At 36.2% G+C, this 20,189-nt stretch overlaps 2 protein-coding genes across 7 annotated transcripts in view; both read left to right on the top strand.

The window, feature by feature from the left end:
* The window catches only part of LOC127442891 (gastrula zinc finger protein XlCGF8.2DB-like), a 295,005-nt gene that overhangs the window by 126,302 nt on the left and 148,514 nt on the right, over positions 1-20,189 (top strand). The window lies entirely within an intron of this gene.
* LOC127442958 (oocyte zinc finger protein XlCOF6-like) lies at positions 396-19,028 on the top strand. 2 transcript variants are annotated; one of them, XM_051701411.1, is made up of 3 exons: positions 396-453; positions 3,760-3,901; positions 18,035-19,028. In XM_051701411.1, exons 2-3 carry the CDS (start codon positions 3,829-3,831, stop codon positions 18,919-18,921), a joined length of 960 nt encoding a protein of 319 aa, XP_051557371.1. In that variant the 5' UTR covers positions 396-453; positions 3,760-3,828; the 3' UTR covers positions 18,922-19,028. The 2 variants fall into 2 exon arrangements, with proteins under 2 accessions (XP_051557371.1, XP_051557370.1); XM_051701410.1 differs by lacking the exons at positions 396-453; positions 3,760-3,901 and adding an exon at positions 15,095-15,188.

Raw genomic sequence — 20,189 nt, 5'->3', positions numbered from 1 at the left:
GCTCAGGAAACCTTTAGAGGTGTTTTGAGTTGATTAGCTGATTGGCATGTCACCATATTCTAATTTTTTGAGATAGTGAATTGGTGGGTTTTTGTTAAATGTGAGCCAAAATCATCACAATTAAAAGAACCAAAGACTTAAACTACTTCAGTCTGTGTGCATTGAATTTATTTAATACACGAGTTTCACAATTTGAGTTGAATTACTGAAATAAATGAACTTTTCCACGACATTCTAATTTATTGAGATGCACCTGTATATATATATATATATATATATATATAAACTGTCTAATCAAATGAAATCATAGAGGTTTTATCAAATGAGAACATGGTTTCGCCCCATGGTGGCGATATGCACGTGAAATGCGAATCTCCCAAAAATAAAGAAGAAGACGGTTATGTTGTGACGTCATAAATGCTCAAAAGTCTGCTGTGATTTCTTTCTGGCAAGGTAAGTGTTTTATAAGGTGAAGAAACATTTCAAACGTTTTAAAAATCGTCTACGTGCACATTCCGTTCGGATTGCATGTACTGTTCAGGGTACATATAAATATTCAGATACTTCTGGAATCTTCATTCGGATTGAGTTTAATGGGATTGACTGAAATCTGCGCATGTTAACAATGAAACGATTCCAAACTAAAGCAGATCCAGTGAGAACTGTGTTCTTCTAATATTTGTGCATGTATTACAAAAGATATGCACTAATACATGCTTTTCAATTATTTATGCTGAACACTATTTAATGTTTAATTATCCTGAGCTGGCGTTATTAATTGTATGACATATTCAGCATTTCATTTGAACTACACTGAATAACTCCTGGTAAAATAATGCATATAAAGACACAGGACTGAGGTGTATTTCTGTGTTGATTTACTCAATGTTAATAGTTTTAATGCTAGTTGTAATGCTTTTATAACCCTAACCCTACACTGTACATTATCATACTGTCCTGGTGATAAAAAAGCAGTTTGGTTCGATAGTTCTTTTGGATCACAGTTATTGAAAAATACATGTGTATAACAATGAAGATACACAGAGGTAGATATATGCAACAGATGATGTATGTCTGATTCATCAAAAACATGCAAGGAACACAATGAAACCTGAATAAATTTGTTCCAGTGCCTACTGTTCAGGGGTGAATTTGGTTTACATTTAATTTGATGCTGTGGTGGGGTGCCCAGCAAACACAGAACGTTCCCCTAATGGTTCCTGCTTGGTTATTTCTTATAGCTGTATAATAACTTCTAATTGACTCGTATAATCAAAAAGAACATGATGTGAAAGTTTAACAGAGTTGTTGTTTCTTTATTAACCACAATTGAAGAGAAACAGAGATGTCTCTGCTAAACTGTGATAAGAAATGAATCTAATGTTAGCCTAGTTGAGGTTAATTGAATGTTTACTTGAATGCTTATTCAATTTTTAATGTCTGTCAATAGAAATTTCTGATTTTAAAAACCATCAACTGTGTTGAAGTCATTGCTTTATATAATTTACTTGAATATCTGCATATTTGAGCACCCCCAGATCATCACCGATCCTCCACCAAATTTCACAGCGGGTGCGAGACACTGTGGCTTGAAGGCCTCTCAAGATCTCCGCCTAACCATTAGATGACCAGGTGCAGGATCTGTGATGATCTGAGGGTGCTTCAGCAAGGCTGAAATCAGGCAGATTCGTCTTTATGAATGACGCATGAATCAAGCCATGTACAAGGTTATCCGGGAAGATCACTTGCTTCCTTTTGCTCTGACAAAGTTCCCCAACTCTGAGGATAGCTTTTTCCAGCCGGACAGTGCTCCATGCCACACAGCCAGGTCAATCAAGGTCAAGGCGTAATCAAGAGCGGTGCCGTTCTGACAGCGTTCCTCTGCATACAGGTGCACATTGCACTTCTATTGCTCCATGGAACTTTCTGTTCATGATAGAAACCCTAAAATAAAATATGCAACCAATAAAAATATGCAACCAAAAGGGATGCAGAATCACCAACGTGGAACACAAAAATGTTACATGGTTATCATTGGGTTGTATGCATGTGGCTATACAGTTCAGTGAGCAGCAACTGAATAATCAGTTAGATTAATCGATTAATTAGATTAACGACTATTAGAAAGATTATTCGACTATTCTGCGATTATTGCAACGATTAATCATTAGCTCATTAGCTTGTGCCCTGACTTAAAAGGTTGTCGTGTATATCAGATGTTTAAATTGTGCTGTGTTAATTTGATGTTATTGTAATTGGTATATGTCTCATCACTGTCATGACTGCTGTGTTGATCGGAACTGCACCCAAGAATTTCACACACCATTGCACTTGTGTATATGGCTGTGTGATAATAAAGTGATTTGATTTGATTTTGATTTGATTTGATTAAATGTGCTTTCTAACAACAAAGAGGACAAAATCATCTTTTAAAAATACCTCTAAATGACATTCACTGAATTAAACAGAAAGAAATACTTTTTATTAAAACAAAAACAAATCAAAAATGTATTTTGTTGCAGTGTATAATGTGGCGAAGACTACCCTCTCTTACCTTTCTGTTCATTTGAATCCATCTTTAACTCACAAAAAAACAAACTCTCTCATTAATAAAGCTGCATATTGACAATTTTCTTCACGATAAGAAATGCACAGTGACATATATTATGATACAATAAGTTGCGTGCCATCACGTTATAATCTAGCTGCATTAAGCGTGCACGCTCGAGGGATGAGCATCCCCGTGACAGAGCGTACATCAGCCGGGTGCAGTTTCAATCCCTCCCCCTCTGATCAGGACATTTGCACAGCTCATAGAAGAGGCGCTGACCACACTGAGAAATGACAGTTTCAGAGTTTGTAGTTATTTACATGATCTGCTTCTGTATTATTTGAACTTTAATAAAGCTATAACGCATTAAATATAACTGCATTTAAGATGTAACGCCGAGGTGTTTCCTTTAAAGAGCTCCGGCTCCGCTTATTCCACAATGAGAGTGCTTCTGTATTTACTTATTTTGTATTTTTGTATAATTCCCTCAAACTTTGTGATGTACATCACCTGAAGCTGTTTGGAAAGTTTAGAGTTCATCTGGACTGTGATCTGTGTAATTCTTCCTATCAGTCAGGCGTGAACTGCTCTTGCACATCATCATTAGAGTTTCATGTGATCATGTTACGTTAAATGAGATCAAACGACTATTCGACAGTGAACATTTTTGTCGTAGATTTTTTATTGTCGATAACGTCGTTTCAGCCCTACTTTCCAATGTATTTGACAGTGTCTGTTATACCAAATCTGTCTGTTTTACCAAATCAGTCAGATTCAAGTGGGTATCACAGATTTAATTTGAATTTGAATTTTGTCTTTTAACTTGGAACACGAATAAATATTTGAAAAACATGAAAGGACAAAACATCTAGATAATAGTGCATGAAGTGTGGGTAATGTTGTTAAATCATTTTATTGTTGCAGATTTTTATTTTTAGGTGTATTTTTATGGAATTTGAGAAATAAAGAATTTGTTACATTAATGCTGCATTAATTTGATCAGCTGTGTTGATTGGATTAGATGTGATGGGCGGAGAAAGAATGTGTGTTGTTAGTAAAGAGCACTTCAGCACCGGACAACTGACCTGTGTCTTCATATTAAAGATAAACTTAATGCATTACCTTGAAAAAATCACGTGATTAATCATGATTATGACTTTTAATATATGTAGGGCTCTAATTTTTAAGTTTTCATTTCTCTTTTATAGGTTTAACAAAGCAAAACCAACACCAACTACCCCCTGGAAGTACCTTTGACTGCACATACCCCCGAAAAGATGGAGTTTATTAAAAAAGAGTTTAAAGAGGATAGTGAAGACATCTGTGTTTCAGAACCATTCAGACAAAGAGGTTGGTGTCCATTTGTGATGTTGGTAAAATTTTAGTGTCATAATTTCGTCAACAGTGTTTGAATTAAAATTGTTAAAATTATTGTGATCCCTTCTTTGTTAATGGAATCAAACAACCTCTCAAACATTTTTTGGTCAGTAATTTCGTTGAACACCATGTTCTGGATGTGTATTCAGTGTGGCTGGAAACATCATAACTCAAGTAAGAACCTCACAAAAAATGACAATGTTGCTTTTTTCATGTTGAAAAAAATAAAATCATCTGACAATTGCAAAGCTTTCATCAAAGGTAGGACTGAACTATTATTGCCACGCTGTTTAGTGATATTAAACGTAAAACAATGCAAAAAGTTTTGTATTTATGTCATTTTGGGTATTTTCCCTGCGACGCTTGTGTAAATAACAAACATGGGATCCGAGGAACCCTTTGCTATTTTATTCTCTGTTGCTTCGCTTTATTCAAAATATTTGAGAGTTGTTTTTCTTTAACTTTCCATTGCGACCTCTTTCGTAAAACTCTGGGTTTCCCCCGTTGTACGAGCGCATATATGTGAACGGGAGGACCGTTGATATTTTACATTGGGTTGTATAAATGGGTATAGTTTATAGTGTATGTGCTTTTGCCACTGACTAGTCCCAGAAATGTTGAATTATTTTCACTGTGTTGAATTGTTGTTGGGCTGAATGGGCTCCATCCTATGACGTTTGTTATCCGGTCGGTTCATGCACATCTACACTCTTCAAAAACATGTAAGAATGCCGCTTTTGTCTTTACATTGTCACATAAGCTGCGTTCTCTGGAAAAAACCTTGGTGTGTTAAACCGCTTTCTCTTAATTCCTTAAGAGGCGCAAGGAAATCGGCGTTCTCGTTTACATGATGTTTCAGAATGCCACTTTCTGCAAAAACCCTGGAATAAACAGTTTTCTTAAATGTAAACGTGGTCGGTGTATCAGTTATTTGTCCTCTGACAAAATGGTTTTCACTGGCAGTCGCTGAGGCGGACTCATGATTTTTGCTGCTGCTCTTGCACTGATGAACTGATAAGCCATTGACCTTGCCAAATTTGCAGAATACATTGAGCCCAATGGAGTGAAGAGTCACCTTTAGAAAATTCCTTTTGCCTATTATAATTTTAAATGTCAATGTAAATAATAAATTCCTTCTTGTTTCTCAATTACTTTGCTTCAAGTCAGTAGACTTGAAATGTTTATTGTGTTCATGATGGACAGAACAGAGTTGGGTATTGCTAGCCCAATATGTGTGTGTGGATATCACTGCTAACATTCTGGGAGTTTGTGTGCTCTAGATCTTTGTGCTTGAGGAGGTAATAATTTTTTTTTATCTTTTTAAGAAGTTTTTATATCAAATCGCAGTACTTACAGAATCTCAATATCACAATTATCGAATCGGAAGGTCTGTGAAAATTCCCAGCCCTATTGTGGTGAGAATGCTGTTTAACCCAGCGGACCAATGAACCAGCCAATATCCCTATGATAACCATGAGTATACCTGATGGATCTTAGAAGTAATCTGTAGGTAAAGTCAAGTCACATTTTTTTGTATAGTGCTTTTCACAAAATATACTATATTTATTTTTTTGTATAGTGTTTTTAATGTTTTTTTCTTTAAGCCCTGAGTGAGCAAGCCGAAGATGACTGTGACAAGGAACAAAAACTCTATAAGATGTCAGTTAGTTGACCAAAAAATAAATAAAAAAATTCAGCTTTCAAAAACAAGTTTCAGCTGGGGGAGCCTGTTCTCCTCTGCCTATACAGTATGAACATAATGACAGTATTGTTTAGTTTTGTGTAATACAAAGTATGAAATATAGCCGCAAGTGGCAATCATTGTGGGCCAAGCACACATGGACCTTATTCACAGTTGTCCCATATTTGGTTTTTGACAGGATGAAAATGAGAGTGTGAGGGACAAATTAACATAAATGTGATATTTTTTTTTAATTTTTTTTTGGTGATGAATGCAGGAATTGTATTATTTTTTTTTGGTTGCCATGATGTAACTGTTATCAGAATGAAAGTCTTGTCATTATGTTGTGTTACATGAAACTTGGATGTGGGATATTTCTACTTGATATATTTGATGTTTGATCATAATGGCATTTCATTGCATAACGGTCATAATATTATAAGAAAATAAATTGTAGTGATCCTGTTAACCTAGCGGGTGTTAGACTGTTATTAAAGACATGTCAGAGCATCCATATTATAAATGATGCTGCAATGCTCGCATTTGTGTTACAGGTACTTATAGAAAGGGTACAATGTAGCATGATTGGAACATGTGTTTTTGCAAATGTTTGTTAAAAAAGTGTTATCATCATGTAATGCAGAACCTTTGCTTCACAGAGTGATCATTTTTAATAAAAGTCAAGGTATGGTACCAAGTTTGTGCATCTTTTTGCTTTTGGAATGTTTGTGTGACGACAGGCCTCTGCATCTGTGCAAAAGTGGAGTGCAATATTTTGGAGGAATATCCAAGTTGGAAATCTAACATCATGTGGTGTGCCATTTTATTATTTAGTTTATTATGATATTTATGATATTTTATTCTGCATGAATAAATATAACAAGCAGCAATAAATTAAATTATTACAGGGCGGTTTATAGTAAGCAGATAAAACACTGCATATAATTTTTTTTAATTTTTTTTTACCAGCGCGGGAACGCACACTCTGTAAAAAGTCTGTAAACACAGTCAAATATGTTAGGATATGACCAGATAGGATCTGTTTATTAAGCTTTGCAGTGCGAGCGAGTACTGGTGTCAGGTTACATCTGCACCAAGCGCTTCTTTGTCAAACACTAATTAATCCTTTCATATAAAGATCTAAAACAAATAATAAACTTGATAAGACAAGAAACACCTTTGATGAGAAATAAATGGGAAATCCACTGAGTGTGTAATGTTGCTTTTGTATATCCGTTATTTTTCCATAAAACAATTTAACCATGAACAAAACTTAGCCAATGACATACGCGAAAATATAAAACGTTTTAACTCTTGCAGTGTGTTCCGCAAACAGTCCAGCATGACTAGCAGAGGTGCCACCGAATACTACATCCCGCGTATAACCGCCTATACACGCTACTAAAAGATTGTTTGTCATTCTCTGACCCTGCTCTATTTAAACATGGATCTTTTAGCATGCACACGATATTTCATCTATTGGTACAATAAATATTAACTTTATTTGATATAAACCAGGGGTATTCAATTCAAGTTCCAAGAGGTCCGGCCTCTACATTTCCTTCCCAGCAACGATCCGGACAATAACTTACATACTGTAGCTATGAAATGACATAAGAAATGCATAATCAATTTTCTGAAATAGTTATTATAAATGTAGTTGGCAGCAATAGTACTTTGTAATAGAAGTAAAAATGGTCTCTTCAAAATTAGGCAAGGATTATGACATTGGGGCCCCAGAGACAAAGCCAGTGGGTTTTGGGAAATATTCTACCAAAAGATTTAAATATTTCAATAAGTTCATCAACCGAGTTAAAAAGATGAAATCAACTGTTTGTCTTGAAGCTGAATGACAGCAGTCCAGTATGTGTGTTTGAATATTTTTAGATACCTAAGGGGCATAGCAGTCCTTGTGACTAAAAAAAGATACATTATGGGATCAGGGGTACCCACGAGAGAAAATTTGGAAAAATGTAAAAGCCTGAATGGACCGTTTTTATATTTTCCATAAAGTGAAAATCTACCAATAACAAACAATGTCCATCACAATAGTAAAGATTAAAATACTGTTAGCTAAAGTAGGACTATAAATGGAATATAAAAATCAAATAATGGAAACATTCTCATGAAAACTCCACTATACTGTTAGTAATATCACATTTCTGGTTGTTTTTCCTTGCCATGAATGCCAGAGATGATGACATTAATTTTCACAAAAATAATCTGTTTGTGAAAGATTTTAAACATGCTGATCATAATAAACGCAATTTTAGACGATATTAAATAAAAAACATAATTGTTTAAAGGCGCTCTGGAAGCACGTTGTCCTGTCACAAACCTGGTTTAGCTGAATGGTCGGTTTCATGTCAGACACATGAAGTTCACTTTGCTTCATTTTTGTTTTCTGCAGTGTGTTTTAGCGAAAGATGCCAGTATCTATATTGCTGCTCACTGTATTTTCCTGCTACTGCCTACTGTCATTAAAATAACCACGTCTGCAAATCTGCGTGCAGCGCCACCGCCACATCTAGCAACATTCGCGGAGAGCGAAAGGGTATATATGGAATGTGTTTTGTAATAGAGAAAAATATTCGAGGATGCAGTGCTGAAAGATCAGTGCTATCTGTGCTCAAGTGCTTGCGATATACACTGCTCCGTTGATTTGTCACACTGATCACTTGAAGTGCAGAAACAGAGAAACAGAGCTGATGTCATGATGTCTCACGGTCCGAATGAAACCCAGCTGAGGTCCGGACCCTGACCGCGGTCCTCTAATTGGTGACCGCTGATATAAACCATAACCCCTTTTGCATTATTATTATTTGACATCCATGACTATTTATCAAAACAGACATTTTAATATATTTTTATTGTGCAACTGTTGAGCAAGAATCGATGTGCTGCATTTTTCACGCTTTTATTTGATTTATACTTTATGCTTGTGCTTTAAGCAACATAATAATCGTGCAGTACTAACACACTTATGAGTGATATATAAAGCAAAACAATTCAGAGACCCTCTTCTTGTAATCCAAACACAAATAAAGCCACAAGCGGCAATTATCGGGGGCCAAGCACATATGGAAAAATGAAAAAAATAAATAATCTGATTTGACAGGAAAGATCCTGTGGGACCCTAACTCAAACCCTAACCATCTTCAGAGGGCTGACGGCATATTCAATGTTCTCTTACAAAGTTATTCATGTTTAATTGTAGGTCAATTTAATATTTAAACCACCTCAGCTACAAGTTTAAAGTTAATCCATAACTGAGATTTAAATCCGAGTTTAAAGTAATGGAGCAACAGCATTAAAGTTAATTCAGATTTACTGTGAAATTTAAATCAGGATCAAAATGATTATTTAAATATAAACAAGTTTGGTGCAACATAATTAACTACAACCAATTAACAAATATATTATTAGCTCAACTGGGTACACAGCTTTTGTGTTTTTGTACACTTGTAACACATATGAAACTGCTTACAGGTGTACATAAAACATCAAATACATAGTCTGAACAGGACAAAAACACATTAAATCCAATTTTTACAAGCCTCAGCCAAACCACATTCGTAGGTGATTTGGAATCTGATTAAAATCTGATTTTTCTTAATGCATCTCAGTCTGAATGGTCAGATCGGATTTCATGTGGTTTTTTCATCATTTGCGCGACGGTTGTAAAATGTCTGGTTTTGCGACGAGAAAACATATTGCGCTCCGAACAGCATAATTAATGCCTTCACAGGGTACTTCAAATTTAATACAATAGTGATGGCCACACAGTAGGATAGTTACAAACAGAATTTTGTTTAATAAAAATAAAATACATTTCTTGTCGTGTGGCTCCCTCTGGTGGACAAACAGTAAAACAGATTGTTTATTTCCATATTTATAACTGCTTAAAAATGCAGTTGTAAAAATAGCTATTTCTTCTGTTATAGCGCTGCCAAATTGATGGAATTTTAATTGCTTATATCTTTGGAACGATTAGAAATATGAAAATCCTCTTTGTTTGGAGGGTCTTTAGATGATGTATACCAATTTTTGTGCGAATCGAAAAAACGGTCTAGGACGAGTTCGAAAAAGTAGGTTTTAAAAAAAATATTTGTAATAAAAAAAGTTTTCTTGCGGGAATGAAAATCCATGTGACCATATCACTGGGGATACTGGTGGATTCAGAGAAGCTACAAATTTGTATCGTATCCTATACGGTTCTGGAGCTATGAGCAAAAATGCGAATTAGTTAATTATACTGCCACCGTGTGGCCGAATGTCACAAAATTGTATATGCGGCTTCGAGTTGACACCCTGCTTGTATATAATAATTTCCATAACCCTCGTCCATTCCCAATATGAGTTATAATAAGATGCTGAATTTTGATTGGCCGGTGGCGGCCATTTTTGTTAATTTGTCGAATCTATTTTTTTAAGAATATTTTAGCATTTGAACCAAAGAAGATGCATATTTAATTTGAACTTTGTCGCTCAAACGGTTGCAAAGTTCTAACAGTTTTTTCGTTGTAGCGGCCCCTAGGGGCGGAATTGTACGAAACCTTCCTGACATCTTCTAAACATCCTGTTGACTATGTGCACCGAGTTTGGTTACATTTGGAGTTTGCGATGAGTAGATATTAATCAGTTACTCAAATCACATTAAACAGAAGGAATTTTATTGTTATTATCTTTGGAAAGATTTGACGTATCAAAATTCTTTTGATAACTTTTTGTCAGGAGGGTCAGTAGATGATGTATACCAAATTGCATGCCGATTGGACTAACGGTCTAGGAGGAATTCTAAAAAGTATGTTTTTCAAATATTCAAAATGACGAAAAAAATTATTGATGGAAATGAAATCGGAGATATAAATTTTGTAGGGCTTGACTCAAGGAATGAGAGGAAAAATAATTTTGATTCTAACCCTTACGGTTGCAGAGATATGAGCCAAAAACGCAAAAGTGTTTATTATAGCACCACCTAGGGTCAGATGGGTGTGCGTTTGTGTGTCTGAGTAGTGAGGGGGATTTGGGACCATCCTGCCAAGTTTGGTGTCTCCACGAATTACGGTCTCTGATGTCCAGACACTTTTAGGGCAGAAAGAAAAAGAAGAATAAGGAAAAGAAGAAAATCAGTACAATTACAATAGGGTTCCAGCAGCTTTGCTTCTTGGCCTGCTAATTAAGTAGATTAAGTGATGTAACTATTTGGCAGGTACTGGTCAGTGAAGTGTTGTTCACTGTTTGAACCGGCAAATGTCAGTGGTCAGTGGAGTATCCTTTGATGTGTGGCTGGTAATTGGCAGCAGTTCATTTTCTGTGAAGTCCATCTTAGTTGACCAAATTGATACAAGCAGTGATCGTCTAATGGGGCTTTTCCACTGCACAGTACGGCTCGACTCGTCTCTGCTCGCTTTTTGGGGGGTTTTCACTGTGGATAGTACTGGTACCTGGATAGGCTGGTACCTGGTACTTTTTTTAGTACCACCTCGGTTGAGGTTCCAAGCGAGCCGAGCCGATAATAAATGTGACGTCAAAACCCTGCAGATCACTGATTGGTCAGAGAAAATCATCACTACCAGCATCATTGGTATAAGCTAGATGGCAGGTTAGCTTACCCTCGTGAGTCGTCTTTGAGCTAACACAGTGATGTCCTTGTCTGCGCTTTGGTGTATGATTTCTCAAACTCTCCTGTTTTTTTAGCGGTATTTTGTCTTGCTGCCATCAGCCTCTTTTGAAACAAAGTTTCTCATCTTGCTGTGAAAAACAGCCACATGCCGAGAATCAAAAACACAATTCCTTTGATATCCTCCATTGCTCCTTTGTTGTGTGTTTGTGTCACATTTAAGATGATGTCAAGGCAGTAGAAGCAGCGCAATTATGATGATCAGCCTATAATCCCACCCACGTTGAGGCTGCACTAAACTGCAGTGGAAAAGCAAGCTCAGAAAAGCAAGTCGAGTCGAACCGTAACATGCAGTGGAAAAGTGCCTTTCACTGCCTGGTTGGCACCGGCTACAGTTAGTAGTCATCACTCAGCAACACTCAGTGGGAGTTGAACACCAGGCTGGACCGAAGCTGGGTCGGTAGGCTGGGGATAGGTATCCTGAGGATGAGACGGGGAAACACATGGAATAATATTCACTAAGATGCCATTCACTATTTAAGGCAGAGTTAAATAATATAAGATGTAGGGCTGAACGATTAACCAAAATAAAATTGAAATTGCGATTTGACACAGTGCGATTATCAAACCGCAAGGGCTGCGATTTAATTAAATAAATAATTAGTTTTCCCGCTGTGGTGCGCACATGTGCACTGCTGTGTGTCTGTCTGTAGTGCTTTCTTAAATACATGTAAACGGGATCATTGTATTTACATGTGGTTTCAATGTGGTTCTGTGCTCTGTATACACACAATCTATCTATCTGCTGCCCTGAGTGACAGATGTACTCTGCGTTCGGTTCGGTGTGCTAACGTGCGATGAGCGCCTTATTTAAAGCGCCCCGATTTACTTTAATTGCACATTTGTGTAATTTCACATACAGTATATGTTTGGCTGCTACAATTGACTATACACATTTAAAATAACCCCATGAGAGTGTGTTTTTGTTGACAGCAAGGCAGATGAGAGCATTTCATTCACAGCAGGGGTTCTCATCTCATCTACAAACTTCCGCCTCTTCAGTTTTCAAAATGAAAGTCCTGTCGATTTTCAAACTAAAAGCTTCTGCCGAAATAAAGACTTAAGGATTTAACCAGACTGCATAGTAAGTTAAGAAATTATTAAACAAATTACTATTGAATAATAATAATAATAATGCATTATTATAGCAATATTGATAATTATTATTATACCACAATATACAGGTGCATCTCAATAAATTAGAATGTCGTGGAAAAGTTCATTTATTTCAGTAATTCAACTCAAATTGTGAAACTCGTGTATTAAATAAATTCAGTGCACACAGACTGAAGTAGTTTAAGTCTTTGGTTCTTTTAATTGTGATGATTTTGGCTCACATTTAACAAAAACCCACCAATTCACTATCTCAAAAAATTAGAATACATCATAAGACCAATAAAAAAAAACATTTTTAGTGAATTGTTGGCCTTCTGGAAAGTATGTTCATTTACTGTATATGTACTCAATACTTGGTAGGGGCTCCTTTTGCTTTAATTACTGCCTCAATTCGGCGTGGCATGGAGGTGATCAGTTTGTGGCACTGCTGAGGTGGTATGGAAGCCCAGGTTTCTTTGACAGTGGCCTTCAGCTCATCTGCATTTTTTAGTCTCTTGTTTCTCATTTTCCTCTTGACAATACCCCATAGATTCTCTATGGGGTTCAGGTCTGGTGAGTTTGCTGGCCAGTCAAGCACACCAACACCATGGTCATTTAACCAACTTTTGGTGCTTTTGGCAGTGTGGGCAGGTGCCAAATCCTGCTGGAAAATGAAATCAGCATCTTTAAAAAGCTGGTCAGCAGAAGGAAGCATGAAGTGCTCCAAAATTTCTTGGTAAACGGGTGCAGTGACTTTGGTTTTCAAAAAACACAATGGACCAACACCAGCAGATGACATTGCACCCCAAATCATCACAGACTGTGGAAACTTAACACTGGACTTCAAGCAACTTGGGCTATGAGCTTCTCCACCCTCCCTCCAGACTCTAGGACCTTGGTTTCCAAATGAAATACAAAACTTGCTCTCATCTGAAAAGAGGACTTTGGACCGCTGGGCAACAGTCCAGTTCTTCTTCTCCTTAGCCCAGGTAAGACACCTCTGACGTTGTCTGTGGTTCAGGAGTGGCTTAACAAGAGGAATACGACAACTGTAGCCAAATTCCTTGACACGTCTGTGTGTGGTGGCTCTTGATGCCTTGACTCCAGCCTCAGTCCATTCCTTGTGAAGTTCACCCAAATTCTTGAATCGATTTTGCTTGACAATCCTCATAAGGCTGCGGTTCTCTCGGTTGGTTGTGCATCTTTTCTGTTAACATGCTTGGATACAGCACTCTGTGAACAGCCAGCTTCTTTGGCAATGAATGTTTGTGGCTTACCCTCCTTGCGAAGGGTGTCAATGATTGTCTTCTGGACAACTGTCAGATCAGCAGTCTTCCCCATGATTGTGTAGCCTAGTGAACCAAACTGAGAGACCATTTTGAAGGCTCAGGAAACCTTTGCAGGTGTTTTGAGTTGATTAGCTGATTGGCATGTCACCATATTCTAATTTGTTGAGATAGTGAATTGGTGGGTTTTTGTTAAATGTGAGCCAAAATCATCACAATTAAAAGAACCAAAGACTTAAACTACTTCAGTCTGTGTGCATTGAATTTATTTAATACATGAGTTTCACAATTTGAGTTGAATTACTGAAATAAATGAACTTTTCCACGACATTCTAATTTATTGAGATGAACCTGTATTTGTATAATAATTTCTTAACATCATTATTATTGCAATAATATAATATTCAAATTGACTGGGTTTTAAAAAAATCATAATGAAAAGCGAACTGACACTTTCACAAATTGACAATTTTTTTTTAAATTTTTTTTTTTTTTTTTTTTTACAAAGGAGACAATGTGATTGTGATGTTTTTCCTCCTGTTTCATTAGCCTAGTTTCCATCCACTTTTCGTGCTATTTTGTTATCGACAAAGTGAAAATGCATAAATGCATAAATAATTTGCCGTCTTCTTACTGTTTCCATTCAAATGGTCTTTTATCGATTGAAACGGTGTGCGTGATGACATCATGCCTAAAAAAAAACACTTTGTCGCATAAGTTTTGGTTTATCGCAAAAGAAATCTGCCCTTAAGCCGTTTCCATACAGAAATGAGTGTTTATCGCTAACTGTGTACCTTTTGCCTTCCAAAGCTAAACAATAATTTTATAGAATTGGGCTATATGTTACTGTTCCAAAAAAGCACATTGAAGCTTTTCTGCTAGTATTTTGTATTTATTCTTCATTTAAAACATCTTTGTGCACAGAAATATGTTTTTTTTGTTTTGTTTTTTTTGTACTATGAGCTAATTCCATGACTGTCGTCTATTATTTTGAATGGTGTGGAAAAGCAACTTTAATAAATAAACGGATGGCTACTAGGGATGTGCGAGACTAGTCGACTAAACGGTTCTGATGCTGCTAGTCGACACTGGAATTAGTAGTCGGTTAATATTTCCCCCCATTAAACTGATCATAATTTTTACACATTTACGTTTGGCTTTATATTTTTTACAGAGGCTGCACTTAAATTACTGTCATATTAATGTTACATATTTTAAATAGAATTAATAATACAAATATTATTTAAAAAAAGAGGACTTCTGGAGCAGATACGGAGTTTAATTTCACCTCAGGCTGCGCGTGCTTCTTCCCTCTCTCACTTGCGGCGCGTGCAGGAAAATGTCCTCTCGCTAGACAAGCAAACTCAGCAAAGTAGTTATGAAATCACTTCGGTGGTGTGGGAATCGGCTTTCCAAATGTTTGAAAGTCCCTATGGATGTTTTCACATTTGAGTCTTCTTTACATCTGTGCATGCTTGTACGTTATTTTTCCGCCGTGCAGGATAGACGCCTCAGGTGAGTCAAGTCCCGTCTTTCACCGGACCATGTCGACGTGTTAATTTTACTCATCAAAAAATGTATGCTTTTGTGTAAGTAGCCTAGAAAATAACTGTTTTAGGCAGGTATGCCATTTTTAAGAAGGCTGTATTCAACGAGGTGCCGACTGCTTAACAGGTTAAACAATCTTTTATTGTGTGTGCACGTCATGTTTAGAATACATTAAGTTTATTGTAGGCTACATCACAGGCCTATTTTTTTCTATCCTATAGCTACAATTTTTTTTAACATCGTAACTGTTATTGGTTCTTTACCGAACAGCTGTCGTATTAGATCAATGGCTAATGCATGACTGTACGTCGTGAAATACGCGCAACTTTTCAGTGCATTTTTTTTCTCTCTCGTAGATTTGGTTTAGTCTACCAGTTAATTATTTTCAACAATGTCCTGACTGTTATAATATGTTAAGTAACTTTTACTTGGTGAATTCCATTTAGAAAAGGCTTTAAGGGTTGTTCCATTGGTCCTGCACAATTCTTCAATTGTTTTCAATAAATATGTCTGTTAAATATTTGCTAACGTTGATTCAGTGAATGTGTGTCATGTTCTATATTTAATGTACAATGATCATAATTCAAGGCGAGCACGTCACAGATAAATGCTCCTTTTCAGTGGAATTTAGCATCGGATTTGGAATAGATTAAGTATTTTAAATGGGTCGCATAATTTTTTTTTTTTTTTTTTACTGTTTTCTGAAGGTTAGTTTCTCTTTAGACTAGTCGACTTGTCGGTTACAAAACTTCCGTTTAAACGACAGTCAAATTAGCACATCCCTAATGGCTACCACAATTAAATTAATTGTAAACAGTGGCCATTAATTTGTTGTCCGTGCACTTGTCGATGACAGTTGCATGATACGAGATATTTGTATTGGCACTCCTGGAAGTGTCATGTTTGCTGCATCGGATCTGTGCTATGTCGTTAAGATCAATCCATAATCACGTACAATAAATTTGCTTTCAAGAATGTATACCTTGTCATCATGATTAACACAGGCAACGACTGTGGTAAATTCTGTCACGCGACACAAACTTTTTGTGTTAATGCCAATTTTCCCAACAAAAAGTGTTTCCAAACCAGTTTTTCGGGACATTTGAAGTATCGACATTTTATGCGCTAGAGTTAAACGGAAAAATATTATGTCGACACTTGTGAAATTTTAGCGATAATTAGCGTTTCCATCAGCTTTATTTTGATGCGCTAAAACTTTTTTCATAAAAAATCCTTGGATGGAAATGTAGTTACTGTTATATTTATTTACTTTGGTTCATTTTAGAAGCTTTTTAGAACAGTATTTACGGTCGGCAGTAAAGCATGGGAAAAACATGGTTTAATTTTGGTTAAAAGGTTTTTTTTTTTTTTTTTTTTGTTTTTTTTTTATGTTTATCATATCGCAGTTCAAATCGCAATTAACATTTTTTTTTTTTTTTTTTTTTTTTTGTCCAAATCGTTCAGCCCTAATGAGACGTGTTTTTGATTTCAATAGACCCGACTAATGCAGCATAACCTAGAGTTGAGTTTTTACTGACATTTATTCATTTACACAAACAAAGTGGTAGCGGTCAAATAAACGGGACATTAATTGTGTTAAATTCTGTCTGCAAATGCCAACAAAATTCTCAAGCCTAAGAGAATGTTATGATCTATGGCAGTGATCCCCAACCCTGGGAGTACTTCCACCTGTGCTCCATTTTCAACCTGCTATCCTAAAGGCATGTGTCATACTACAGTGTTGGGCTTTTCTCTTTCACTTTCTTAAACCGAAGGGGGGGCAACACTATCTAGAGAAGACTGTATCGAGCATCAAGTTCTTCTGAACCTATTGGCACACTGAGCATTTGAGACATGTGGAAGCTTATTAGTGAAGCTATCTTTAGTGTTCAAAATAAAAAGTTCTACCTGATCGATAATGTAGTGTAGGTTGAGTAACTTTATCTAAGTGCAACCTGCAATAGACAAGGTCATGATATGTCAGATGTCATTACGCTGTAGTATGATAGCCATGTTATCAACATCAACTCCATATGACAGAATTAAATCTAGCATATGATTATGACAATGAGTGGGTCTTGTTGCACTTTACCTGAAACCCAACAGTGTTGAGAATACGTGATAAATCCAGAGTGTCATTTTCATTATCTGTGTGAATGTTGAAGTCACCAACAATCAAGGCTCTATCAATAGTAAATACTGGATCTGACAGAAAATCTGAAAATGATTTAAGTCTGTAAAGGACCCTGGGGGTCTGTATACAGTAGCATGAACAGAAGACAACATGATTTTTTGAAGCACAAGCTCTTGAAAATAATTCAACTTGAATCCTGACATCTGATTAACACCAAGAACATCTCTGTAAATTGCAGCAACACTTCCTCTTCAACCCTTCAGGTGAGGCTCATGTAACAATATATAGCTAACCTGGGGGAGGAGACTCATTCAGATTAATATATTAATCTGGTTTAAGCAAGGACTCTGTCAGACAGAGTGAATCCAAACTATGATCTGTAATAATAAATTTCATTTAAAATTAGTAAATTTGGATTAAGGAAATAACAAGTAATCAAATAAAAACAGCAAATAAATGTGGCATTTCATTCCTTTAACCTTGCTGCTTAGTATCTACTAGATATGATGGCATTCACATGAGCAGGATAGAGTTTACCTTGAGCTCATCAAAGATCACGTTAAAGTAGATACTTGACACCTTTAGCTTTATGCAATAACATTTGGGGTGAATTGCATTTCCTTAATTTTAATATTTGTCCTTTGAAATGAACAACGACCATTTTGTGTTTTCATTTTAGATCTGACGGACGTGAAAGAGAAAAGTCAGTTACTGAATGAAGTGGAGGAGAAACACCATCCGTATCAGACGCTTAGTTTTAAAACTGGACAAAAATGTGGCCCACAAACTGAAAATAATTTCTCACAAAAGAGATCTAAAAGAACAAGAGTAAAAAAGTCTTACACATGCCGTCAGTGTGGAAAGAGTTTCATGCAGAAATGTCACCTTGAGAATCACTTAAGAAGTCACACTGGTGAGAAACCTTTCACCTGCCATCAATGTGGGAAAAGTTTTACACGTAAAGAACGTGTTACTACACACATGAGAATTCACACTGGAGAGAAGCCTTTCAAATGCCATCAGTGTGGGAAGAGTTTTAGACATAAAGAAACCCTTAATAGGCACATGAGAATTCACACTGGAGAGAAGCCATTCACATGCCATCACTGTGGGAAGAGTTTCAGACAGACATTTGGTTTCAAAAAACATTTGTCCTCTCACTCTTGTGAAAAGTCATGCTGTGATCGGTGTGGCAAAACATTTTCTTCAGCAAATGAGAAGCCTTACTTGTGTTTACTTTGTGGAAAGAGTTTATCATCTCTGTACAGTTTAAAAGTCCACCAGAGAACACATACCGGTGTGAGAGCTCATGTGTGCTCTGAGTGTGGGAAAGCCTTTCTCACAGCTTATGGCTTAGAACAGCACCAAAAAATACATACTGGAGAAAAACCTTACATGTGTTTATATTGTGGAAAGAGTTTTACTAATTCAGGAGACCTGAAAAAACACGAGAGAGTGCATACTGGAGAGAAACCATACCACTGCACATCATGTGGGAAGAGTTTCAGCCAATCAAGCACTCTACAGACTCATAGGAAAAAGCATTGTTCAGGGTTGTCACAGTGAACAAATTTCATCTTTTGTCATGCAAATGAAAAAAAAAATCTCTCAAAAGAACAATTACAAATATAGCCGCAATCGGCAATCATCGGGGGCCAAGCACACATGGACCTTATTCACAGTTGTCCCATATTTGGTTTTTGACAGGATGAAAATGAGAGTGTGAGGGGCAAATTAACATAAATGTGATTTTTTTTTTTTTTTTTTTTTTTTTTGGAGATGAATGCAGGAATTGTATTTTTTTTTTTTTTGGTTGCCATGATGTAACTGTTATCAGAATGAAAGTCTAGTCATTATGTTGTGTTACATGAAACTTGGATGTGGGATATTTCTACTTGATATATTTGATGTTTGATCATAATGGCATTTCATTGCATAACGGTCATAATATTATAAGAAAATAAATTGGAATGATCCTGTTAACCTAGCAGGTGTTAGACTGTTATTAAAGACATGTCAGAGCATCCATATTATAAATGATGCTGCAATGCTCGCATTTGTGTTACAGGTACTTATAGAAAGGGTACAATGTAGCATGATTGGAACATGTGTTTTTGCAAATGTTTGTTAAAAAAGTGTTATCATCATGTAATGCAGAACCTTTGCTTCACAGAGTGATCATTTTTAATAAAAGTCAAGGTATGGTACCAAGTTTGTGCATCTTTTTGCTTTTGGAATGTTTGTGTGACGACAGGCCTCTGCATCTGTGCAAAAGTGGAGTGCAATATTTGAGGAATTTCCAAGTTGGAAATCTAACATCATGTGGTGTGCCATTGCACTTTTCCTAGTAGGAAGGTGGAATTATTTGTTTATTTTTATTTTATTATGATATTTATGATATTTTAGTCTGCATGAATAAAGAAAAAACAAGCAGCAATAAAGTAAATATTGCAGGGCGGTTTATAGTAAGCGGATAAAACACTCTACATTTTTTTTTTTTTTTTACCAGCGCGGGAATGCACATTCAGTAAAAAGTCTGTAAACACAGTCAAATATGTTAAGTGAAAACAGGCAAGACAAAAAAATTAGGATATGACCAGATAGGATCTGTTTATTAAGCTTTGCAGTGCCAGTGAGTACTGGTGTCAGGTTACATCTGCACCAAGCGCTTCTTTGTCAAACACTAATTAATCCTTTCATATAAAGATCTAAAACAAATAATAAACTTGATAAGACAAGAAACACCTTTGATGAGAAATAAATGGGAAATCCACTGAGTGTGTAATGTTGCTTTTGTATATCCGTTATTTTTCCATAAAACAATTTAAACATGA

This window comes from Myxocyprinus asiaticus, chromosome 6, assembly GCF_019703515.2.
Source record: "Myxocyprinus asiaticus isolate MX2 ecotype Aquarium Trade chromosome 6, UBuf_Myxa_2, whole genome shotgun sequence".
NCBI classification, from domain to species: domain Eukaryota; kingdom Metazoa; phylum Chordata; class Actinopteri; order Cypriniformes; family Catostomidae; genus Myxocyprinus; species Myxocyprinus asiaticus.
This window is presented reverse-complemented; position numbering and strand designations above follow the sequence as displayed.